This window comes from Meriones unguiculatus, chromosome 1 (assembly GCF_030254825.1).
Source record: "Meriones unguiculatus strain TT.TT164.6M chromosome 1, Bangor_MerUng_6.1, whole genome shotgun sequence".
NCBI classification, from domain to species: Eukaryota; Metazoa; Chordata; class Mammalia; order Rodentia; family Muridae; genus Meriones; species Meriones unguiculatus.
The window spans coordinates 37,535,205-37,560,164 of record NC_083349.1 but is presented as its reverse complement, the minus strand read 5'-3'; the positions used below and the strand labels follow the sequence as shown (position 1 = coordinate 37,560,164).

The 24,960-nt window shown below is 39.5% G+C and overlaps 1 protein-coding gene and 1 pseudogene across 1 annotated transcript in view; one reads left to right on the top strand and one right to left on the bottom strand.

Annotated features, from left to right (window-relative positions):
• The window catches only part of Tmc1 (transmembrane channel like 1), a 118,804-nt gene extending 114,019 nt beyond the window's left edge, over window positions 1-4,785 (top strand). The window contains exon 20 of the mRNA XM_060391752.1: window positions 3,112-4,785. Coding sequence (XP_060247735.1) covers window positions 3,112-3,131 — 20 coding nt within the window. The 3' untranslated portion in view covers window positions 3,132-4,785. The remainder of the gene's footprint in view (window positions 1-3,111) is intronic.
• A 7,235-nt stretch (window positions 4,786-12,020) lies between these two features.
• LOC110565701 (N-acetyltransferase ESCO2-like) lies at window positions 12,021-14,215 on the bottom strand (annotated as a pseudogene).
• Between the last annotated feature and the right edge of the window lie 10,745 nt (window positions 14,216-24,960).

Sequence of the window (24,960 nt, the reverse complement as noted above, 5' to 3'; positions counted from 1 at the left end):
GAAATTGCTACTCCTCTGCTTCAGCCTTCTAAGTAGCTGGGAATCCCATGCTTGAATCATCAGCCCCAGTTTTCACTTTAAATCCTGCCGACAGAATGCGCTCAGAACGGAGCTCAGTTCCATGTGACCTAATCAAGGACAGATTGCTTCCATGGCAACTGACTTGTACCATGGTACTCCCAAGTCCTTGCCCACGGACTGTAACTCCCAAGAGAACAGAGCCGTCAATTTGAATAGTTTCATGGAAACAATAACGGACATTCTTTTCTTGAAATTCGGTGGGATCTTCTCATTTTAGAGTGAGCACACTTTGGGTCTTTTTCTTTCTTCTTTCTTTCTTTATTTCTTTCTTTCTTTCTTTCTTTCTTTCTTTCTTTCTTTCTCTCTCTCTCTCTCTCTCTCTCTCTCTCTCTCTCTCTCTCTCTCTCTCTCTCTCTCTCTTTCTTTCTTTCTTTTTTTCTCTGAACAAGTCACTGGGTCTAGGCAAGAATATAGAGAGTGGCTGTAGCCAATGAGGGCTAGTCCCAGGAGGTAACGTCTTGTTCAAATTCCCCAGTGTGTACAGAATGCACTGAGGAGGGCCTGGCAGTTTAAGGAAAGGGCGGAAGGTGCTGGGTGGTCCCAACGAGCATGACTCACGACTTCTTTAAGCTTTACATTTTAAAAACAATTCTTTCCTTTGAGCATGCAGAAATGTACATCAACCACGAGGAGTTGAATGAACGATGACAGTGATGTACATTTGGCGGATTAGTCTTTTCCTAACCTCCCATATAAGGCACACTGCAGAAACCCACATTGTTAGGAATTCTTTAAAACGGCGCCTTATTCCTTATTCTAGAAAGCAGTGCCTTGTTCTCAGCTTCCCAAACCCAACTACTACAAGACAAACCTTTTTGGCTCTTTTGCTTGGTTCTTGAGATATTATCTCCAAACTGGAAATTCTTGTTGTTTCTGGACCTCTTCTTTTTATTATCAGTTAATCATTGATTACAATGGAAAGAAAGATTTGGCTCTTTTCGTATCTACTGTCTAAACACTCTGCCCATATGTACTTATTTGAATTGGGATGTGATTATTGAACAAACCAATTTTTTCAAGATTAATATTTTTCTATATTTTACCAATCCAATATCCACATTTCTGCTAATTCTCTACCATAATCCATCTCTATTGTTTGCATTCTCATCAGTAGGCCCTGCTGCTCTAGAAGCTCAGGCTCTTTAGCTGCATGGAATTTTCTGGAATTAATTGTTAGTGACTTTTTCCACTCATTTTTCTACTTGTGGGATCCCTAATATTTGCCATCTTGGACCAATTCTTTAAATTCTTATTTTATAAATAAAATTATACTCTGTGGTTTTGCTTTAACAATTACTGTTTCCCTTAGATTGAATTTTCAAATTTTCATTTGTTGCTTTCTCTTCAGCCATCATAATTTGACTTTTGCCAAGCCATCTTAGTGTCTAAATGGCACCCCATTCTTCCTGAAGGCAAGAGTGTCTTGTCTTTTCTTTGTGAAGATATTAATTCCTCTTTTTGAATTTCTTTTCTTTTCATAGTCTCTTTTCTCTGAGCTGCTTTGCCTTTCTTCCACATTTGTTACCATTACAAACTTTCCTCAGCTTGCCTGTGGCTCTTGGCATCCAAGATACAAAGCAAGGTTGTATATTCTGAGTATATGTATGGGGTGTGGGAAGACCTTCACCAACATCCATGTCAGTATCTTTAAGGTTTTCTTCCCAGGCGCATTAGAAAAGTCACCACCAAACTTCACTCTGGAGAACAGGTTTGCCTAACAAAATGGCGGGGATGAGGAAATGGGTCTCAGTTTATCCATCATTCATGTAAGCTTCTTGCCTTCCCTATGGTACTTCCTGTTTTCTAGACACTGAACATTTTTTTTAATACCTTTTCCAGGAAAAATAAAAAGTTCATAAATCTCCTGCCAGTACAGGAAGTTACCCACTGGTGCTAAGGAGAGAAATCGATCCAAGGCTCTGATTGCTTTTTGTTTTGTTTTGTTTGTTTTCTAAGATAAGATCTCATTATGTAGCTCAGACTGGGTTCAGACTTACTCTGTTTCTCCAGACTGTTCTTGAGTCTTGAAGTCATGATCCCCTGGCCTCAGCGTCTAATGTCCTGCGATTGCTGCCATGTAGCAACCACATTCCTTCTCAACCTTCTTCTGACTCTTAGACAGCTGCAACCTTACCCTTATTCTGGTTCTTCATTCTTTGGATTTTTTTGTTGTTCCCCTCCCCCCTCCCATGTAAATCCTGTTGCTTCTCATTTGTTTTTCCTCCACTGGTTTAGGATTTCTCTTTGGTCAAGCCGACAAGTTTCTTGTTTACCTGCTGCCTTTTCTGTCCCCCAAATACTGGTATTTCTGATCTCTCCTTCATGGCAGGTATTCATACTCCTTCCTAAAGGTTCTGTTTGTTCAATCCAGTGCATTTCACAGTTTAGGAAAATATTGTTTTCTTTGCCAAGAGGGCGTGAGTTTACTTTTCTCTATAATGATTCTACTTAATCCATATAATCACAATTGGAGAGTAGTTACCTACTGGGACTCAGTCTGCCTTAGGAGATTGATAAGCATTGCCTAGTTTTAGCAAGAGATTAGGGATCTCTTCTATGGAATTTAATGTTACCATTTAGTGTTTGAAATTATGTGTGGAAAGCCTTGAGTCCAATGACACAAATTCTAGCTAAGATTTACTATTTTCTTTATTGCCTAAAATAGTGGTATAATGTATAACATAATAATTATCTGGTTCCCATAATGTTTATAGTTACTGAGAAAATATTTACTGAGTATCTAATGATAAAAAACCTCTTTTATCTAAAAAGATAGGTTTCTATATTTATTGCATAAGAAGTAATTATGTACTAAATAAGCATGACTTTTATTTCTCTTTCCTCTAAAACTTGTGAAGACTTTGTAAAATGACAGAGATATTTTGACTATAAAATTACAAATAATATTGCAAAGTGGAACAAATTGGGAAGATAATAGATTTTGAATCTTTTTTAGAACCATTATGTGCACTGAAAGCTAACTTTTCATTTGTCTTTTCTTCATCTCTCTTGTTCTTGTTTTAAACATAGCTGCTGCTGGTGGCCAGTAACTGTATCAGATATCCTGGGGTTTCCGAGAAGAACTCTTCACTTCTATCTTTGAATGAAATGAGCACAGGAAGGACCATGACCAGCACTGGGGAACTGCTGCTCCATGTTCTACCACTGATGGGTCATCAAGGTCACCGTTAGGATCATCTATCAAGGGGTCTTCAGCCCTCCTTAAACAAGAAGATTCTCACTGGATTCTGTATTTCTCTAGGTTCTGATGCTTTCTCTCTTACTTTCCAGACATGTTCTCAAACAAAGGTAGTTTAAATGTGTGTTGTAGTAATACAAATTACTGGGTATAATTGGTAGTATATGGTTTCAAAGCTCAACATTCCCTCATATGGACTTTTTGTTTAACACACTGGTTTATTTTCTTAAATCAGGAGTAGAGATATTATAGCATCTTTTGCCTTTCTAACTTTGGAAGTATCTGCAGGAAGTATTCATTGAGATCATTCATTGCCTCTGTTTGTGTGTAATGTTTTTCTTATTAATTCAATCAGGTTGGTAGGTTGACTTCTTTCTTACTTGTATAAATGTCATATTTATATAATATGAACGTAAAAAGAATTGGCTCACTTTTAAAATATAATATTCTCCCTTCCTTACTTTTTTGTCTTTCTACCCATGAGCCCAACTCTTACATATATCAACACCTTTGTATTTGCAGGACTCAGTATGAAAAGAAAGAGGCTTTTTGGGAGAAATGTCACATGTAATTTGACATTTATTCCTTGCAGTACTGACTTACCGATAGCTTATCACCACAGGGAGGTATTGCCTCTCAGACAAACTAGACCTTTATAAGTTTAACAAAAGAAGGCAGCATAACTGACTGATGTCTAGTCAGAATCTCCCCATTTAGCTTCCAATGATCATTTTGCCTGAACTTAGATTGTTGCTGTCTGTGTTTGTTCTTTACTTTGTTGTTGTTGACATTAGGAAAACCTTTAGTTAAAGCCTTAATTTATAGCCGTGTGTTTAGCGTTATGTTTATCTAAAGTTTGAGTTCACTGAATGGTAGCACTCAGTGCCCTCCTTGTCTTGTGATGTGACCTCAGTAGAATCTTCTAACTCACAGCATCCCTTTCCAGAGCTAAGCCAACCTTCCTTCCCTGCAGTTATCTTGCTTAGTTTTGTTGCCCTTTGAATTCTCTTTAATCTTCTCTTGGCCATAGAATGGTCATACTGTTCTCTTGCCAATTCTTGACTCACTTCCTACAATTACCATGTTCATATTGGTGTATATTCCCAGCCATGTCACTCTCCTAATGGGATTTCTTAACATGTTATATCTGTATCCTCAGCATAGCATCTGTAGATTTTCTGTGATTTTTCATGGTTGTTATTGATTGTTTCTTACATGCATGGATAATCTTTCCTGTCTAGACGGTAGCTTTGTAGGAGCATGGATCATGTCTTCTCACTCTTTTATATCTCTCATACAGTGCTATGCACAGTTGGGGACTGCATAAATGTTTCTTAATTAAATTGAATCAATTTGACTTATAGCAGTTGCATTATGAAACAAAAACTTGTATTAGATGCATGGAAAATGTTCTGTGATATGAGAAATGGATTAACTGCTGCCAGGCTTTTGTTATCATTAGACTGTAATGCAGATGAATAAATAAAGACAGTGGTGATTTCTACCAGGGTTGTTCTTGCACTGTGTGGCAATACAGAGCATTGGTTTATTGTGTCACCAAATTCAGAAGCGAATGCCGCCCTTGCTCTAGATCTACTGCTCAAGGATGAAAGAGAAAACAGCATATTTCTAACAGTGTTGTTCTCCTAAAGTCAAGCATACTTTTAGAAAGTATTTTGATCTTACAAACACTCCTACTTCACTTGCCAAGTTTCAGTCTTTCTACGTATTAAAAACCAACTTCGAGTTTTTTAAAGCACTTACGTGCACGCTCCTGTTTAAGCTAAGCATTTTTAGAAACTGTAATCTTTCAGTCTCCAGGGAGCTACCGAAAGTATGTCTGAATGATTGGCTCCACAGACAAGGGTCTGGAGCAGTGAGTGCTGGAGCCAAAGCGGTTTTGAACAGCTTTTCACTACTATGATCTGACAGCAAGAGGTTATTTCTATATTCTGTCTCTGTCTAAGGCAAGGAAACACAAACTGTAAATTTTCTTCTTTCTGAGAGCAATAAAAAAAATCTGTGATAAATATACTCAAAATAACTTTAATTAACTGGAGAGGTTTACCATGCTTGAAGGACTAAACTGTACTTCGACACACTCTGAATAATTTCTTTTGCTTCCAGGGGCATATAATTTAAGCTATATCCAGGGATTTACATTAACAGAAATTTCAGTTGAACTGTTTTCTTATTCTAATAGATCCCCACAAGACCTAGGGCCAGAAATATACCAAAAGAGTAATTCAGCAGGATTCAAACATGAGAGGATTAAGAAAGGTTTTGGCGAGTGTTCTTAGCTCTCCATGAATGTCTGTAGGTAAGTCTTTGGAAGACTTTGACGGTTACCATAACTTTCGAAAAAGCTCAGATCCTACTTAGTTTCATTTTGCTTCTTCTCTTAACATATCCAAAGCCATAGAAAGGATTTCAGGGGCATCAACGGGCACAGGCACCCAGTGAGGCATGCGAGTAACCAGGGCATACCTAAATTTACTAGCATTCCAGCATTGGGCAAAAAAGCAAGTATCATTACCACAATTACTTGGCTCTATCTGGCTAATAATGAATAAAAATGGGGGATATAGACAAACAGGTGTGGGCTTATAGGAAATATTATGAGAAGCCTTAACCCCCTCATTGAAACATCCTGCGTCAGTTCTAGAACTAGCAGTGGTGGTGTCCGAGGTCTGAGTAGGTTCAGGAGACCATTTCCCCCGGGGGCGAGACGTGTTCCATGCCAATTGACTAACTCCATGTTTTCCTCCACTTTTGAAAGTCATTTAAGGTTCTTAAATTATTTTTTTCCCTTTTTTTTCAAATTTTTCATCAATTACACTTTATTCATTCTGCACCCCCCCATAAGCCCCTCCCTCCTCCCCTCCCAGTTTCACCCTCCCTCCTCCCTCTGCTTGCATGCCACTCCCCAAGTCCACTAATAGGGGAGGTTCTCCTCTCCTTTCTGATCTTAGTCTGTCAGTTCACATCAAAAGTGGCTGCATTGTCCTCTACTATGGTCTGGTAAGGCTGCTCCCCCCCAGAGGGAGGTGATCAAAGAGCAGGCCAATCAGATTATGACAGAGGCAGTCCCTCTTCACATTACTATGTAACCCAATTGGACTCTGAACTGCCCTGGGCTACATCTGTGCAGGGGTTCTGGGTTATCACCATGAATAGTCCTTGGTTGGAGTATGACTCTCTTCAGACAGTAAAGGGATCTTGGAACTACAGCCACCATTGTTACTACCATCTCATTGGCGGCTGTTGGAGCTACCACCGGGACATTAGCCATGAGTCATACTGGGCAGACTGCTCAGACCCTGAATAATCATTTAGCCAATGTAGCTCATTCCTTAGTTGTACATAAAGGAATTAATGCTCAACTAAAAGGAAGCTTGATGGTGTTCAATCAGAGGATTGACCTCGTGCAGGAGCAAATTGATACCCTATGGCAAATCGCTCAACTTGGCTGTCAATGAAAATATGCTGGACTTTGAGTCACTAGCATATAACATGAGAATTTTTCCTGTGCTGCAAATCTGTCTAAACAATTGTCGAGCTATATTTTAGGTAATTGGACTGGAGAATTCGATACTACGATGGAGCAGCTGAGAGTGGCCATTGTCATGGTAAATTCTACCAGAGTGGACGCAGGACTAGCCACAGGATTATCATCATGGATTGCTGCAGCCATGAATCATCTGAAGGAATGGGCAGTCATGGGAGCATTAGCAGGCCTTCTGGTGTTGGTCTCCTTGGTTTGCCTGTGGTATATATGCAAGATTAGAGTCTCACAACAGTGTGATGCAGCCATGAGCATTCAGGCCTTTACAGCCATTGAAGGAGGACATTCTCCCCAAGCATGGTTGGATACCATAAAAAGCTAAAATGTTACGCTCAGGATGCGAGGCTAAGCACTGCACTCAGGGTCAGCCGCTTTGGACCCAGAGAAGAGCATGTCTGATTGCATGCGGGTTGATACCCCAGGTCCCGCCTCTGAGAAAAAGGTATCAGACGGGTCTGATGCTCTTTGGGTGGATGACACCTAAATGAACATCTGTACAAAGTCCCAATTTATTTCTAATATCAGAGATCAGACCTCTACTCTTGCCTGATGCGTCTAAAACAAAAAGGGGGAACTGTAGAGAGCTGCGGAATGCTGTGCCTTAAAGATGGAGCTGGTTTCCACCTTCCACCTTCCCGATGGTGAGTGCTCTCTGTCACGAACAATTCCACATTTGGCTAAGGCTGAGGATCTGGCTTGCTTCCATGTATGTGGACCTATCTGCATTGCCCACGTGGCACGCCTGGGTTGGCTACCCAGAGGCTATTTAAGCTGTGGGCTGGCTTTCCCCAGGGTCAGATGATTGTTCAAGGTTCCTGAATAAACTGCATTGAAAAAAAAAAAAGAAAGGATTTCAGAATATGCTAACGACTATATATGTATAAAGTACTCTGTAACAGTATAGCTTACTCAGTTTTACTATTTCAGTGTTGTAGGTTTAGATTTTAGTACCACGTGCTATTTTTGAGTTTGCACCCTTTTAGAACAGTTCTGTGCAGAAGCACTCAGTGTGCCCGTGAAAGTCAATATATTCACATCTCAAGGCTGTTTAAGTCTTGTTACTTAAAATGTTTGCTATTTTATAGTGCTTATTTTGAGGTCAATGAGGTTTTCTCACAATGCTGTTTTATTTGCGGCTACAGAAAGTAGTCCTTTTAGGAACACTCTAAATTTTAACGAGTTTTATGTTTAGGTGAAGTGGTGGCATCAAAGTTATACAACCAACTCTCAAGCACTGCTTGAAATCAAGTGTTATCCATCTTTGCTAACCAGGCCACATTTTGTTTGTGTGAGGGCATGTGCACACCGCAGGTTAGGTATGGAGGTCAGAGGACAACTACCAGAAGTTGGTGCTCTCTTCCCATCATGCGGTCCCAGGGGTGGAACTCAGGTTGTTGGATTTAGCAGAGGGCACCTTCATCAGCTGAACCATCGCTCTGGCCCAATGTTTAAGTGATATATTAGTCTATTCCATATTTGCCGATATAGGAATGCTCATGTTAAATACCACAAAAGGCAAGGGTGCCACATATCGCATGAATTTAACTAGACTGTTTAATCTCTCTCTCTCTCTTAGTTAGGGTTTCATTGATGTGATGAAACACCATGACTGAAATCAACCTGGGGAGGAAATGGTTTCTTTCACTTCTCTTTATACAACTCAGTTCATCATTAAAGAAAGTCAAGGCAGAGAACCAGAAGCAGGAGCCGATGCAGAGGCCATGGAGGGGTGCTGCTTATTCACTTGTTACTTGAGGCTTCCTCAGTCTGCTTTCTTATGACATTCAGGACCACCAGCCCTAGTTGGCACCACCCACCATGAGCCGGGCCTGCCCCATTAATCACAGTCAACAGGGTAAAGTCCAGGAGTATAAAATCCCAAGAGCCATATTCCTTTCTTCTGGGGATCAGTGTTCCTTTTCCATATGAATCTTGCTTAAATTTGATAATAGAAGTCAATCATGGAAATGGATTCAATACAAGTTTTCAGAAATCATTTATGTGTTAAAGCTGATCAAACCACATAAGAGTAAGATACATTTTCTCTAGTTTCATTTTGTCAAGTATTGTGGAGAATAATTGAAAAGACCTAGCTAAAGAACAAGGTGCTCGGGTCACTGACCCTAGACTTAGAAAGTATATTGGCAGTGGAATTCAATCTGTATAAATGGCTACTGAATGGGATAGACCATCAGAAGGTAGAAATGAGCCTACTGCAAAAGGAGCCTTGGGACTCACAACTGATCTCAATGGAACACGGTACTGGCTGAATCTATGAGAGATGTTCATCTCTGCTGGCACAACAGCTCAGAGCCACCAGAAGTATCCCTCCATTGGACTGTGTCACAGTAGAGATACCTCCTGTTTCATCTCTGTAGACTCAGGCAATGAAATAAATGATAAAGTATAATTTGTTAGACCTTTGTAATCACCTCTTCTAATTCCTAGATAAATGACACAGAGGCCTATTACCTTTATTAATAAGTTGTAGGCTCTATAAATGGACAAATAAGATCTATTTTAACCCTATATGCTAGCCTGGCTACTACCCAGGCTAGCCAAATTGGTCATGTATGAGCTACATTTTTAAAGAAACCAAAACTCTCACTACAACTGAACATCAGTGTCTCAGAATCTAGGCTGGTCTCTGCCCCAGTTTAATTGTGTGACCTTAGGAAATTATGTGTTGTCTCTGGATCTGAATTTTCCATATGACAAGGAGGTTATATAACATGACTTCTGAAAGTTGTTCTCCCTCAGTCACCTGTGACCATTAGGTATTTGGAACATGGCTGGAAATTTAGATATGCTGTGAAAACCAATTTCACATTCTCTACTACATTTTAAAGACCACAGCACACCTAATTTTACAGACCAATTTAGTAAGATGTTAAGCTAGTTTCATTATGAAGAGACAGTATTTTCGATACATTTGGTTAATTCAAACACACAGTGAAATTAATTTCATCTTTTTTTATTTTGATAATGTGATTGCTAATAAATTTACTGCAGGCTATCCCTTGTATTTGTGGCTTGTGTTCCCATTCATTTCTATTGGGTTACATTCCAGAGTACTCTGAACTTATGCACAAAGTTGTGGTGAGGGGTCTAATCAACTATTCTGAAACCAATGATTTAGGTCTTTGGAAATCTGATACTCTGACAGTTTTGATTGCTTCCTCACCAGCAAGAATGAGTGGGGAGTTGGGAAAAGACTGAATTTTAAATGCCTCCCAAGGGCCACTGTGTTTAACAAAGGCTTGGTCCCCAAGGCAATACTCTGGGAGGCTTGGCCTACAGCAGAGTATTTAGGTCAATAGGTGTGAGCTCACAGAGTGCATTGTGGGAGTCTAATCTCCTCCCCTTTACCTCTTTTTAAGCTGCTGAACTCACATGGCAATGAGTTAAGTTAGAATCCAATGGGACCCTGAACTTGCAGATAAAACTGAGGGAGCTATTTTGAGAGGTGATTCTGAGGCAATGTTATGCAGATGTGATGGTTGGGTAATGAAGGTCCGTACAGCTTCCTGGGAACACTACACGGTGATGACTGGCTGTTTGAAAGCATAGGCAGTGGCCCTCTTGAAATGGTTCTTGACAGGTAACCAACGGCAGGCAGGTACTGAAATGAAGGACAGAAGGAGCAAAGCAAGAAGACAGGGCCTGCCACACAGGTAACCTGACAAGCCAATCAGAGACTGTGGACTCCAGATGTGAGATGAAAGTTTGCATGCTGCCAGTGTCTATGACTTGTAGCATTCGCCCTGGACTACCAAAGAGACTGGTCAGATCCAGAAAAGAGGCTTTAATTTTTTTCATTTCAACAAAACAACAGGAATGACTTTTAAAAATTGCTGTCTCTAGAGGGCCATGGACCAATGGCTTCCTGAACTGTCAGCGTTGAAGATACTATCTTGTGATGTCTTAGTTGTCTGTCGGACAGTATGGCATCCAGTGTGGAGTGTGAAGGAGGTGTGACAAATATGCATGGCTACTTTTGCATCACCCGCTCTGTTTCAATGTGGCTGACGGATATGCATGCCAGGCTCTTTTTCTGGAGTGCACAAATCGTCTTCTTGAGGCAGTGTCAAGGTTCATTGCTATTGTTTCTCAGGCCAATGCACTTGAAACAAAACAGAATACTTTTTGGCACATACAATTTTTTTCCTACACATTCTTGTCACAGGCTTCTTGTGTGTGGTCTGTGCTGCTGATGTGTGTGCTGATCCATGAAGCACTATAACATCAATGAGAAGCCTGGCCCTAGGATAAAGTGGGCTAACTCTCCTCCCAGTTTTTATAATTATATATCTTTTATCCACATCTCAGAGTTTAGAGTTGGATCAAAAACAAGGAAAAAAAATCTCAAAAAAAATCTATAAAATAATAAGTGACACTGTCTTAGTGTGATAAACACCATGACCAAAAAGCATGTTGAGAAAGAAAGGGCTTATTTGGCGTATGCTTTTATAACACTGTTCATCATTTAAGGAAGTGAGGACAGGGACTAACACAGGGTAGGATCCTAGAAGCAGGAACTGATGCAGAGGCCGTGGGGTTGGAGTGCAGGGGTGTGGCTTGCTGGCTTTCTTCACATGTCTTGCTCTGCAGCTTTTTTTTTTTAATGTTAATGAAATTTATAATAAAATATTTAAAGAGATTTTTGCACAGAAAAGCATTAAAATGTTTGTGTAATTACAGATAAATTTAATACTTCTATAGGCAAATTAGACTAAAGATGAATCAGTTTCACAGTCAATAAACAACCTAGAAACAAAAGCTTCTGTCTCATGCCAGACCTCTAAGAATTAAAACAACCTGAATTTCTTTCTTTCTTTCTTTTTTTTTTTTTTTTTTTGCTTTACAAGTGAGTATACAAATTATACTAGAAAATCTGAGTGCACTTAGGTGTATAGAGTATTCCATAAGGTCTTTATGTTCTTAGATCCACTATTTGGTTCATCACTTCAATTGCTTACCAGCATTCTTACCTACCAGCATTTTTATAAGCGTTTTCATACAATTAAAAAAAAAAGCAGTACCATATACAGTCTTAGTTAAATTTTGTAAATGTGATTAATTTCTAACTAATTAAATTACTAAAATTAAAATACTAAGTTATAGAATTACTTTACGTAAATGATGAGATAATTCCTGTTGTCTTAGCACAAATCAGAAATTCAAAATATTTCTTAAATATTTTCAAACTTAGCTGCTAGAGTATGCTTGTAAAGTGAGAACAATACAGAAGAATTGAGGAATCGTCTCACTGCCCATGTTTAGATTTGGTTCTGCTGGTGGAGGATAAGACAATCATAGTCTAAATATGTGTTCATGTGTTCCTTATAGAGTGGCCCAGGTTCTGCAGATGCCACTTTGCTGTGAAGTTTTTCAGAATTAAGAATTCAGAGTGTATCCAAAGATCTTTTTTTTTCTTTGAATCCTGAATAATTTTCAAAAAAAAATGTATCTCAAATACATTAGAAACAAAAGTGGTAATGTTCATGTGTACAAGTCTTTCTGATATTGGTTTTTATCTAGCTGAACTTCTCCACACATAACTAGTTTTATGCCTGCAATTGGCTTAAGCTATGAAAATTATATGCAAGGAAATTAGGGGTGTTGCAGTACTTGGTTGCAAATAATTTGCCATCTGGTGTTGGGTCACAAAATGCAATTACATTAGGGCCGAGAAAACAGCTGAACATGAAGTAATTCCTGACAGTGCCAACCAGCCGCCTTGTAATGCACTTTCTTCACTTTAGTCTGTACACCCAGATTCTACTCATCCCAAAGACTGCAGGTTCTGTTACATCTGAATACGGCCAAGCTCTAGAACATTCTTTAGTGGCTCTTGGTTCCAACAGGACATGAAAGGTCTGTTTGATGGGTTCCGCAATTATACACCCAACTATCCTCTTTTCGTCAACAAAAGGGAAAATTTTGGCTTTGTTTGCACACATGAAACAACCTGCTCGAAGCCCATTTCCAGATCCACAAGTTCTTGGACAGCTTCTCAATTTTTAATGGCGTACCTTGAATCCTGTGGCAGGACCAACACGATTTTCTCATCCCCAAACTCTGCTACTACCTGTTCTCTTTTCCAGCCCACAGTTTGATTCCCTCCAGAAATCTGTGGTGATGCTAGAGATGACACATTTCGTCTTGAGGGTTGGAAGCAGCATAGGTCATGCCTCAAGACTTACACATAGTTGTCCCCAAAATGTTTCTGACCTGCATTAATGAGGAGCTGGTCTTTTCCTCCTCTCTCTGTAGCTCTTGGATTAAAATTTCTCTGTACAGTTGTATGTTTCAGTAAGTTAATACATGCATTGGATCCCATGGAAGGCTGTTCTTCAGGTAGAGACCCTTTTGCATTTACTGAAGAAACACTGGAGACGGGATAGACAGACGCAGGAGAAATTCTGTTGCTCTCACCCAGTGAATTCCCCGAAGGAAAAATTATGATTATCAAGTTTACATTCCTTTGAAGAAACCTAAGGCATTCTTAGTTTCTCTTCATTTTTGCTTCTTGTATCCAGTAGCTCAACATTCGATTTCTCTTCCACTAGCAAGGCCCTTTGGCACATGCTTTGCCTCAGGAGCAGCAGCTTAAGTCACCTCTGGTTCATTTTTCTGCAAGAGTATTGGTAACAGTTTATCTTCCAGTGGTGAGTTTTTTTTTTTAAAGAGTTTCTTTTTCTAACAAAAAATACTGCTCCACCCTGGAGTGTAACTTGTTTTGTTTTCTGAATTATGACTGGAGGAATTTTTGGGAAACAGCTGTTCCCTTTATCCACAACTGGCTTATAGCTCACTTGATTTGGCTTAGCATTTTTGGGGTTCTTGACATAGACTTGATGTGCTTATAATGCTTGATAATTGGTTGATATTTAGCAGTTAAACTCTTCTGTAGTTTTTTGTTTTTCTTGGTATGAAGCTGTTTTCTATGATTTTTTTTTCTGTCACACTGGGAAAAGGTTCATTTCCATTTTTAGTTGCTAGACAAATAAGATCTATACTCTTACCAATTTCCTCTAGAGTGGATTGAGGTGGTGCTTATCTTTATTGTAGAATGATACAGTAGACACAGATTTAAATAGTGAGCTGTGGTTCAAATGATAATCTACTATTTTCAGTTGTTTGGAGTGGACTTGAAGTGAAATGGCATTGAAGTGAAATGGTGGGAGCAAGACTTTTCTTCCTTTTTATCACTACTTTGACAAGTAAGCTTTTTATTAGGTGATGGAAAGATTCTCAGTAATTCTTAAATTTAATTTGCTCCATGAAATATCTGTTAATAGGCTATCACCATTATCAGCATTCAGAGAATGGCATTTCCTCTTCCTCGGAGTAAAAGCTGCCATCATCTTAACTAAAATACCATTGTTCCCCAGGCTCCTGTGGATGGGCTTCCACTCAGGCCAGGGACCTGCAAAGAGAGCCCTCTGAACCTCAGGAAGCCTACAACTCTCCTCACAGGAGCTCGGTGCTCTGCTCTGCTTCCTTATATAATCCAGGATGACCAACCCAGGGATGGCATCACCCACCATGGGCTGGGCCCTCCCCCATTGATCAGTAATTGAGAAATGGCCCACACCTGGGTTTTGTGGAGGCTCTTTCCTCTTTGATGATTCTAACTTTTGTCAAGTCGAAACAAAACCAACCAGTACCGACACCAAGTGATCTTGGTTAAATCAAGTAAGAAGTAACGGAGGGAAACTTAACATCACATTCAGGGCCAAGCTGACCAACGAGATAGGTTTTCCAGCTACTACAACACAGCTCAACAGAGTAATTATCAGCTCTTTTTTCCATATTATTTGTGCATTTGTCTATTATTTCTTGTGTGTTTGTGTGTGTGTATGTGTGTGTGCATGTGTTTAATACACAGTCAGGTGCACATGTTGAGGCTGATGAGGAGGCAATTCTTGTTTTCTACCACGTGTGTGCTCAGGCTTGGCAGCAAGCATCTTTGCCTGCCGAGCCTTCTGCTCCACCAATGGCAAAGAGAGACACATTTCACTCACCCTTTCTAATCTCAGTGGAGAGAACATGGTTTCAACATCCATATATCCTCATCTGGTCTCTGGGTAAGGTGAGCAAACACTATCACAGGTTTAGAAGGGTTTCTAGGCAATGAATGCCAGACTCTGGATTGGCCTTTGCAACCCGGCATCAGATAGCAGATCTCTTTCTATAGGGAGGGTACAAACAATTAGCCAACACAGACAAACAAACAAACAAACAAACAAAAAAACTAAGCAATTCAAAACTGTTTAAAAATCCACAACTGATAATGGCTAAAGTAGGGTACAATTAGTTCAGTGAGACAGAGTGCTGAGGGGATGTGCATTACAGGCAATGGGGAAGCTCGTTTGAGTGGGGGCCATCAGACATAAGACATAGCTGCTGTGAAAGGAATGATCAGAGTTCCCTGCTTTGAGTGATGCTGGTTGCGTAAGACTATGGTCTTACGTACCTCCTTAAAAAATGGATTTAATTACCATGGACTAGTTTTGCTAGCTTTAGATAAATTAGACCCTGCTTTACAAAACGTTCAAACAAAAGCAAGGAAAGATAAGGTGAGGTGAAAGGAAACAATCCTTGCATTGGGTTGCTGGAAAGTAAATCGCTGTAGCCACTATGGAGATCACTATGGAGAATGTCATATGAATTTTCCCTGGGGAAATGTGAACAAATGCCTCTTCAGTCTGTATAGGGCAACTGACAGCAGACTAAATTCCTCCCAAGTCTAGCTTGGTTAACAAGTTTATTGGAGCTGCTTATAAGAGCACAAAATGAGGGTTTGCAATTGCATCAAAGGCAATTGCATCACTTAAAAGCCCACCAAGCACAGGTGAATGGCATAGCCATGAAGATGGCTAAAGTCATCAAGCCAGAACAGCTGTTTGACATAGTCCAGCAAAGCTGAGCTGAATGCTGTTTTAACTATTGTGCTTTCACGTTGGGTTTCTGATCTCTACGTGTTACATTTGTAAGGAACTTTTTACATTATGATTCTCTATGACTTTTTCCCAGAAAATTATTTCTGCTTTCAAAGGAGTAAGTATCCTTGTTTGGCCCTACTAAGGGGTCTTCCTTGCCGTGAAGATTGTGAAAAGCACAAAGAAGTTGGATAGCCTCAGAGTTCTCTTGGCACACTTGCCCTTAACCAAACTCAGAAACAATAGATCTGGTAACATCAGATTACAGGCTTTCTCCTATCTGTAGTCTACAGGACATTGCCTCCAGAAAATAAAAACTTATCATTGAACTTAGTTCGTCTAAAACAACATTTAATAATACAAATAGATGACATAAAATTAATATAAAAGAAATGTAAGAATTTTCCAATCATAAGGAGACTGGCTTACATTAAGTTACAGTGAGGTCTTTTAACTAAAACAAACAAACAAAAACGAGAAAACAAATGAATAGAACAAATTAGCCTGCAGCCTGGAAGAGCTTTCGAACTGTTGGGCTAGGCTAATTCACAAGGTGTGCCTCAACCACTATGCATTGTTTGAGACTTGGGAACTCACCTAGATTGACTATTTTCTTCTATCTGTTTAGTGTTTCACTTTCCTGAAGAGTAGAATGTCGTGTCAAAAATGCTTCTGTAGTCTAAAATGATTTGAGACTGATGATACCTGCTCTCTCTGTAAACATAAATCATAAGTTTGCCTCTCTTTAGAACCTGTATAAATAAGGAAACATTCTGGTTGCTAGTCAGTTAGAGATGCAGAGACCCTTCCAGGCACGATCCCTGACTGATTCATCCATTGCTTCCCTCCACCTGTTCCTTATCTTATCTGCTGGAACCTGTCTGAATGCTGGGACTTGCCCAAGCAGGTGATGGCTCCCTGAAGCTGCATCCCTGGGGCTTCCTGTATCACTTGCCAGCAGCTCACAGGGAACTCTCCTTTCTCTCAGCAGTTATTGCTACTTTTGCAGTTTGGCAACTTTAGGCAGGAACCTGGAGCATCTTGAAACATTTTCAGTCCCTTGATCTTATGACCCTCTCTTTCTCCCCTGGAAGGGAATACTTAGATTGAAAGGGACTACACAACAGAAAATCCTCAAAACCAAACAAAAACCAAACCTAAATAGATGTGATCCAGCTAAACCACTCCTAGATTTATACCTAAATCAGTACACAATAAAGATGCTGTTCATCCATGTTTATTGTGACACTATTCACAGATAATATGTATGTATGCACACACATACACACATCTATTGTACATAAGTGTTAATTAGTACATATGGAAATATTCATAGTCTACTGGGAAGATGCTCTACAATGCACATTCTGATATTCCTGATAATAGGTTTTCTGCCAGCAGTCTGTTTTTGTACATGTTCATCAAAGATTTTTTTCCTTCTTTGAAAAATAATTTTCCTGACTCACAAGCTTTATTTTAGCCTAGAACTGGGACTTCTGCATGGGTCTCAAATATGTTACCACAAGGTGGCGCTCAAACCTCTTGTAAAGTCTTACATGGCGCTAACGCTAGAGAATTTTAACACTTGACCGGCCATTTCAGGTTATTGTCTGCTGAGATTCTGTGTGGCTTGCTTTCTTTCAGAATTGTCCCCTACCCAGAAACAAATATTAGCAAACAAAAAGTACCCTAAAATCTAGCATCAGTCCTTTGTGTTTATTTATTTTTACTTTTCATTGCTTTTCATATATATATTTATATTTTATGATGTGCATTGTAGGCAGCAGTAAGGAAGCCAGCAGAACACCAGTTTTGAAGCTATTGAGATCTTACAGGCTTGCAATTCAAATTCTAATTTTAAATAGAAAACAATCTCAAGGCAAGCAAGAACCAAGAGGCTTTCCTGTATGTGGGAACCTCCTTAGTTTCTGCCTGTATTTTCTCTGACTCATTTGGAACTTCCAGGAATCTAACTTTCTGAACACACCTGCCAGCATGCCAATGCCTTGTACTGATATCGGTTTAATGTCTGTTGTTGCTTGGCTGCTTTACCTGTTGTTTCTGCTTTCTGCAAGGACCTTTGTTGGCTGCACCTGAACTATGGAGTATTTTATCTGGCGTGTCTTCAAAATCAACTCTTGCTGTAAACAGCATTGAATGAAATCCATGACTTTCCCACAAGTCTTTCTAAACTGTCTCCATGGCTTTAAAAGCTTACCTTCCCATGATCACACCATTACCAGTTTATTCTCAATTATCTTTAAAATAGTTTAAAGATGCCTACCTAATAAAATGGACCCTGGCTTCAATGTAAGGATACATGCTTCTAATCCTGATTAGTATTTTTGTGAGTAACATAAATGCAAAATTTGAACATGGCCATCACAATTTTATGTGCAGTAAAAATAAGTAAGCAAATGAGGCAAATGAAAGAATGAGGCCAGGACTCAGTGTAGCCCATGGTGCCTTTCACAGGCCCAAGCTTCAGAGTGGTGAATTTTTTGTGGCCACATTATTATTATTATTATTATTATTATTATTATTATTATTATTATTATTTATTGCAACAATTTCTGCTAAACTCCCAACTCCAGTGGTATCTCCAAAAACATACTATTAAACTTGATGTTTCATTCTTAATGGATTGATGTGAGTGAAATAAGGCTTTCTCAATGCTTATCCAACCAAATCTCAAATAGTTTGCTGATGGAACCACTTTGGTTCAGAGCAATGCCATCAAATGAATCCCAGAGTTTGTTACCACATTCAGTTACCTGAAAGAAAACAGTGGGGTGAAAAAATTCCAGCTTCAATATTTAAAATCATGCCTTAAAATGATTTGCTAAGCTAATAATAATCATTATCATTTAATGCAGAAGAATATAGAGATATTAATGTAGGTGATGGTGCTAGCTCAACATTAATTTATTCACTTTATATCCCAACTGTAGCCCCCTCCCTCATCTCCTCCCGGTTCTACCCTCCCTCCCTCTTCCCACCTATCTGTCTCCCCTACACCACAGAAAGGGGGAGCCCTACTCCCCTACTATCTGACCCTAGCCTATCAAGCCTCATCAGGACTGCCTGGATCATCCTTCTCTGTGTCCTGACAAGGGGGAAGTCTGTGTCAGAGATAACCCCTGCTCATTCTGAAAGACATATAGAATGGATACCAGAAGCAGATGAAGAGAGAGAACAGGATGGGAGCCTGCCATAGATGTCCTCTGAAAGACTCTACTTAGCAGGGGATCAAAGCAGTTGTTGAGACTTCCAGCCAAACTTTGGGCAGAGTGCAGAGAGTCTTATGGAAGAGTGTGTGGAGGGGACAGAAGGACCTGGAGGAGCTATAAGGAGACCAACAAAGCCAACAAATCTGAGCCTGGGAGGAGGGGTGCAGAGACTGATGCACCAACCAAGGACCATGCATGGAGAGGACCTAGACCTTCTGCTCAGATGTAGCCCATAGGCAGCTCAGTCCCCATGTGGGTCCCCAAGTAAGATACTGTTTCTAAGCAAACAAATCATATGCTAGGTTTCCTGGCTTCTCTCTCTCTCTCACACACACACACACACAAATCTCCAGCCTCCACCTTTGGGTTGCTTCTTTCCTTCTTTTCCAGCACCTCCAGTATTTAGAGAATGCCACCCTTTCTGCATTCCTTACAACATTCATTGACTATTGTGTCAGAGCTCGAGTACAAAAAGCTGTAAGGACCTCAGAGGAACTTGTAAGCGGTGTTTTAAAGACAAAAGGTGATCATTCAAAATGGTCCTAGATAATCATGTGTTCTATTTTCCTTCTTCTTCTCCTGACTCATAATTATCTTTGGAGAAATATAAAACACAAAGCTGATCTGGCATGGCTCTGCTAAGAAGTCTCAGGTGAGCTAGAGTGCTGGTTTTTGAATATTTAATTATCTTTACCATTGCTTAAAGGAGACACAGAGAAGTCAGCAGGTTCACCTAGTAATCCCAAAGAATAATATGTCATCCTCTTTGTGTGTGGCCTTTTACAGGGACTCATAGGTGTGGATGGAATCCTCAGTTCTATGAAGCATGCTTTAACTTATTCTTTATTTCTAAAACACATGTTATTTTTTCTCAAGCTTTTATTTTATATTCACACATGAAAAATCATAATTGCTCTAAATATTTTTATAATATTACAAGGCTAAAATCAAACATGTATTTAAGTTAATCCATTCCAAATATTTAGATGGTTAGAAATTTACTTTACTCTTCTAAATATTTAATTAAAACCCAAACATCAGAGTTGAAAGTATCTTTATTGCTTTAAACATTTTATAAAAATTCTCCACTGTCCTTTGTGAGGGTGACCTCCAATAGCCTTTTTCTATATGCTGACCAAGATAAAATTTCCAATCACCTTATCAGAGACAGCCCCAATATGAAGGCACATAAGTAAACACTACCACTAGAATAAGTGGTAGTTTTTGGACGGATGCCAATAGTAGTTGAAAGAAAGTACGCCCAATTTTAGTTCATCTACAGGATCCATCAGTCGAGAAACAAGGAATGAAGTATTGAAAATTCTATGGAGCAGAATGTATCTGCACAGAACACTGAACACTCAAACAAGTTTGGACGTTAACGAAGTCCTTAGGATTTTGCAGTTCGCAGGGATTGACTTGCAGAGCTCAGTTCACAGCTGGAACAACAGTGGGGTGTTCATGCTAAATGTACTTGCCAGAGTAAGTCTTTGAATTATGGAGACCAACTTCTTCAGACAAAGGGTTAGCAGTGTTCACAGATAACTTTCGCAGTTTGCATGTTTACAAAGTTTATGACTCCTGCATCTGAGGAGCTTGTCTTCCTGTGGAAACATGCATGACTGCACTGCTGCATCTTCAGAGGCAGTTATTTCCTAGCAGAAGCATCTCCACTTGGTTGAGAAACCGGCTTTGAAATCTGGGTACAGGAAGAACCACAATGCAATTGCCCAAGACAAACTATTTCCTATGTTTACAAATCGCTTGTTTCTAAAATGCTTCAAGTCTGTGTGTTGAATTGCTCTTCTGGGAGCTACTGGAGCCCCACTTCAGGGAGAAATGAATTCCCGACAGTCAGGATGCTGTGCAAAAACCCTTTTCACAAGTAAGATTTTATGGGCATTTTGGATTGACACCCACTTTGGGTTTAGTCTGTGAAGGAAGGAAAACTTGAGGGAAATTTTCTCTTTAGAAAATGTTCAGAAACAAGAAAAATACACAAAAGCTGACTTTGTGGACCGTCCTCGATGGGCTGTCCAGCACGTGCCAGTGGCTGTTTGTACTGTCACAGCATCTGAGAACGGCACATGAAATAGTAGTCATTGAAGAAAAACATTCTGAACGGTGTCAAATTCAGATCTCCATGGAGCATCTGTTGTGGCTCAGCTTGAAAGGATAGAAGTATATTTACTTATAAAGCTGGACCATGTTACTTGTGTCTTTAATATCTGACTTATAGTGTTTGGTGTCACTTTAATGAGTCTTACATTATTTGAGGAAGACTCCAAAATTCCATACATGGTCTTTGTGATTCTCTTTTATAATAATGCCTCACTGCCTTGAGGCATTATTGTGTGTATGTGTATGGTATGTGTATGCTTGTGTGCATATATATGTGCATGTAAGTAAGTGTGTGCTTGTATTCTTGCATGTGTGTGAGCGCATGTTTGTGTGTGTGCATGCCTGTATGTATATGTGTGCTTGTATGTATATGCATGTATTTATGAGTGTGTGTATGTGTGTGTGTATTAATGTGCCTGGTGCATATGTGTAGGACAGAGAATTATTCTTTACCTCCTTTCTTGTTTGAAAAAGGGTTTCTTATTTGACACTGTGTATCAGGTTAGCTGCCTTAGGAGTTGGGGATTCCTCTGTCTCCACCTCTCATCCTGACACAGAAGCACAGGAATTATGAATGTGTAATTCTGTCTGGTTTTATATTGCTCCAGGTGCTCCAAACTGAGATTTGCATACTTTCAAGGCAGGTTTTCACTCAATCTTCCCAGCCTAACTAGCCTGTCCCTAATAATTTAATAAGATAAAATTCACACAGTGACAACACATGCTGGAGAGGTTGTGGAGAAGGGAACCCTCCTCCACTGCTGGTGGAAATGTAAACTTGTACAACCACTCTGGAAATCAATCTGGTGCTTCCTCAGACAACAAGGAATAGCGCTTCCTCAAGATCCAGCTATACCACTCCTAGGCACATATCCAAAAGAGGCTCAAGTACACAATAAGGACATTAGCTCAACCGTGTTTGTAGCAGCTTTATTTGTAATATCCAGAACCTGGAAACAACCTAGATGTCCCACAACGGAGGAATTGATACAGAAAGTATGGTACATCTACACAATGGAATATTACTCAGTAATAAAAAACAAGGATATCATGAAATTTGCAGGTAAATGGTGGGACCTGGAAAAGTTTATCCTGAGTGAGCTATCCCAGAAGCAGAAAGGCACACATGTTATAGACTCACTCATTAGTGGATATTAGACATATAATATAGGACAAACCTACCAAAATCTGTACACCTAAAGAAACTAATCAAGAGGGAGGACTCTTGCTAAAATGCTCAATTCATATCCAGAAAGGCAAAGAGGATGGACATCAGAAGGAGAAAAGAGGGAACAAGTCAGGAGCCTGACACAGAGGACCTCTGAAAGGCTCTGCCGTGCAGACTATCAAAGCAGATCTTGAGACTTATGGGCAACCTTTGGGCAGAGTGCAGGGAGTATTATGAAAGAAGTGGGAAACAGATCTGGAGAGGACAAAACTCCACAAGGAGAGCAACAAATCCAAAAGATCTGAGCACAGGGGTCTTTCTGGAGACTGATACTCCAATCAAGGACCATTGCATATAGATAACCTAGGACCTCTGTACAGATTTAGCCCATGGCAGTTCAGTGTCCAAGTAGGTTCTATAGTAATAGGAACAGGGACTGTCTCTGACATGAACTGATTGGCCTGCTCTTTAATCACCTCCCCCTGAGGGGGGAGCAGAAGAAGACAATGCAGTCACTCCTGATGAGACCTAATTGACTAGGATCAGAAGGAAGGAAAAGAAGACCTCCCCTATCCATGGACTTAGGGAGGGGCATGAATAGAGAAGGGGAAGAAAGAGAGGGATTGGGAAAGGAAGAGAGAGGGGGTTACGGGGGGATACAAAGTGAATAAAGCATGATTAATAAAGAATTTTTAAAAAGTGGAAAAAAATTCATATAGTCTACAATGGTAAAAATTCAAGATCATAACATTAAACATTTTGATGTAATTGGTTCACTAGCCTTTCCTACATTCACAATTTATTGCAGCCACCACCCTTTAACTATATGGAAAGCATTTCCTATATCTCAGAGAGAATCTTATCTCTGAGTGGTTCCTCTTGGTTCCTCTCCCGAAGGCCAATCTGCTTTATGTCTCACCTGCTCCTCCTTTTCTGACCCACTGCTTTAAATATGAGGGTTCTGACAAGCAGCTTTTGCTGCTTGTGACCTCATCTAATCTCTTTGCCTCCATGTCCAACATCATCTAAGTTGATTCTAGAGTTCAGAGTACTGTCTCAGAGTCACTAATCTGCCAGTGTCTGCCTGCTGCCTTATCGACCTGCTACTCTATCACCTGGCATGGCTGTGCTGCATCACGTCTTCTGAACTTGAATTTCTCATGCACATGAAAACCATGAACTAAGAACTTTTTCATTAATTAACTTTAGTAACGCTCCACATTAGTATGATCAGAGAAAATGCTTGTGAGAGCAGAATTTGGGTCAGAAGCAAATGTCATACTAGACTTTGAGCTCTGAAAGTCAATGTATTATTGGACACAAACTTACCCCTGCTATCTGCATTTAGTATTAGTGCCAATATCTTAACACTTCCTATGAAGGCACATCTGATGGGCAAAGCATAAACATATTCAAACACACCAAAAAAACATTTGGATACAGCAAATTTTAAGTTCATTTAAGCTAACTTTGGAAACATAAATAAGAGGACAAAACTTCATGGAGAAATAAAGTGAAGTAGGTGATTGGTACTGTTTAACTTTAAATTGACCAAAAGTTCTGTGAATGGGAAATGTGTAAAGGAAAAGGCTCAAATCTGGAGAGACCTTACCCCAAACATCCATCTGAGTGTAAACCCAAGAAAAAAAACCTACAGTGTAAGAGAGAGACATTGTTCAGAATTCTATTGTTATTCAGAAGGACATCTTGCCAAACTGTAAAACTAAACAGGTATTGTTGTTGAATATTAATGTTTAACCTTGATTTATCTTTTAGTTAAGCAGTGGTTGTTCCTAAACCAGCTGTATAACCAAATTACAACACAGAGACTAGGATTTATTTAGTTAATCTAGAGAACAATGCTGGGCAATAGTTACTCTATCCTAAGCCTCCAAGCCCATATATTTCCTACCATTCAGATTTCACCCATTATACTTGCTTTTAGTTATATCTTAAGTATGGTTCATCTCTCCTCATGGTTCAAAAACCTCTCCTGTCCATCCCTGCTCTCCTCCTCCCACTCTCTTCCTTCTCCTCCCCTCTGAACCCATCCTATCCTTGCCATTGCTCAGCATCATGGCTGGTTGTTTTATTGGCAATACAGAGAACAAATAGTAGCATGTTTACACAAACCTGAGACAGGTGATACTTAGAATAAGCATCACAATGCAATGTCCAGATTGAAACCAGATAGTGGGGTAGAGAAATCAACATTTGAATGAACAAGGGTAAATTGTAAACATACCACAAGAACATTATACCAGCATTTTGACCTTTAAGTGCAATAAATATCTCCTTTTCTTTCAATGTAATAATAATTATAAAAGTTATGAAAACTATTAGATAAGATTTACATGTGTAATGTCTACTTCACGTGCATTTGGCAACTTAGGAGAAAGTATTTTATTATCTATCCTATCCTGACAAGTTTAGAGTTCTATACCTAAATTAACTTTTATCCTTATTAGTATTACTTATATGAAAACATTTTCGTAAATTCTAAACAACTTAAGCTTAATTGTGGAACTGTAACTATTTGATCTTCAACCCCACCAGAGACTTGAGAAGGAATAAAATTAGTTACTGGGGTAAATAGGAAGTGCATGTTAGTAGCTTCAAAAAATAAAAAAAAAAATTGACAGAGACAA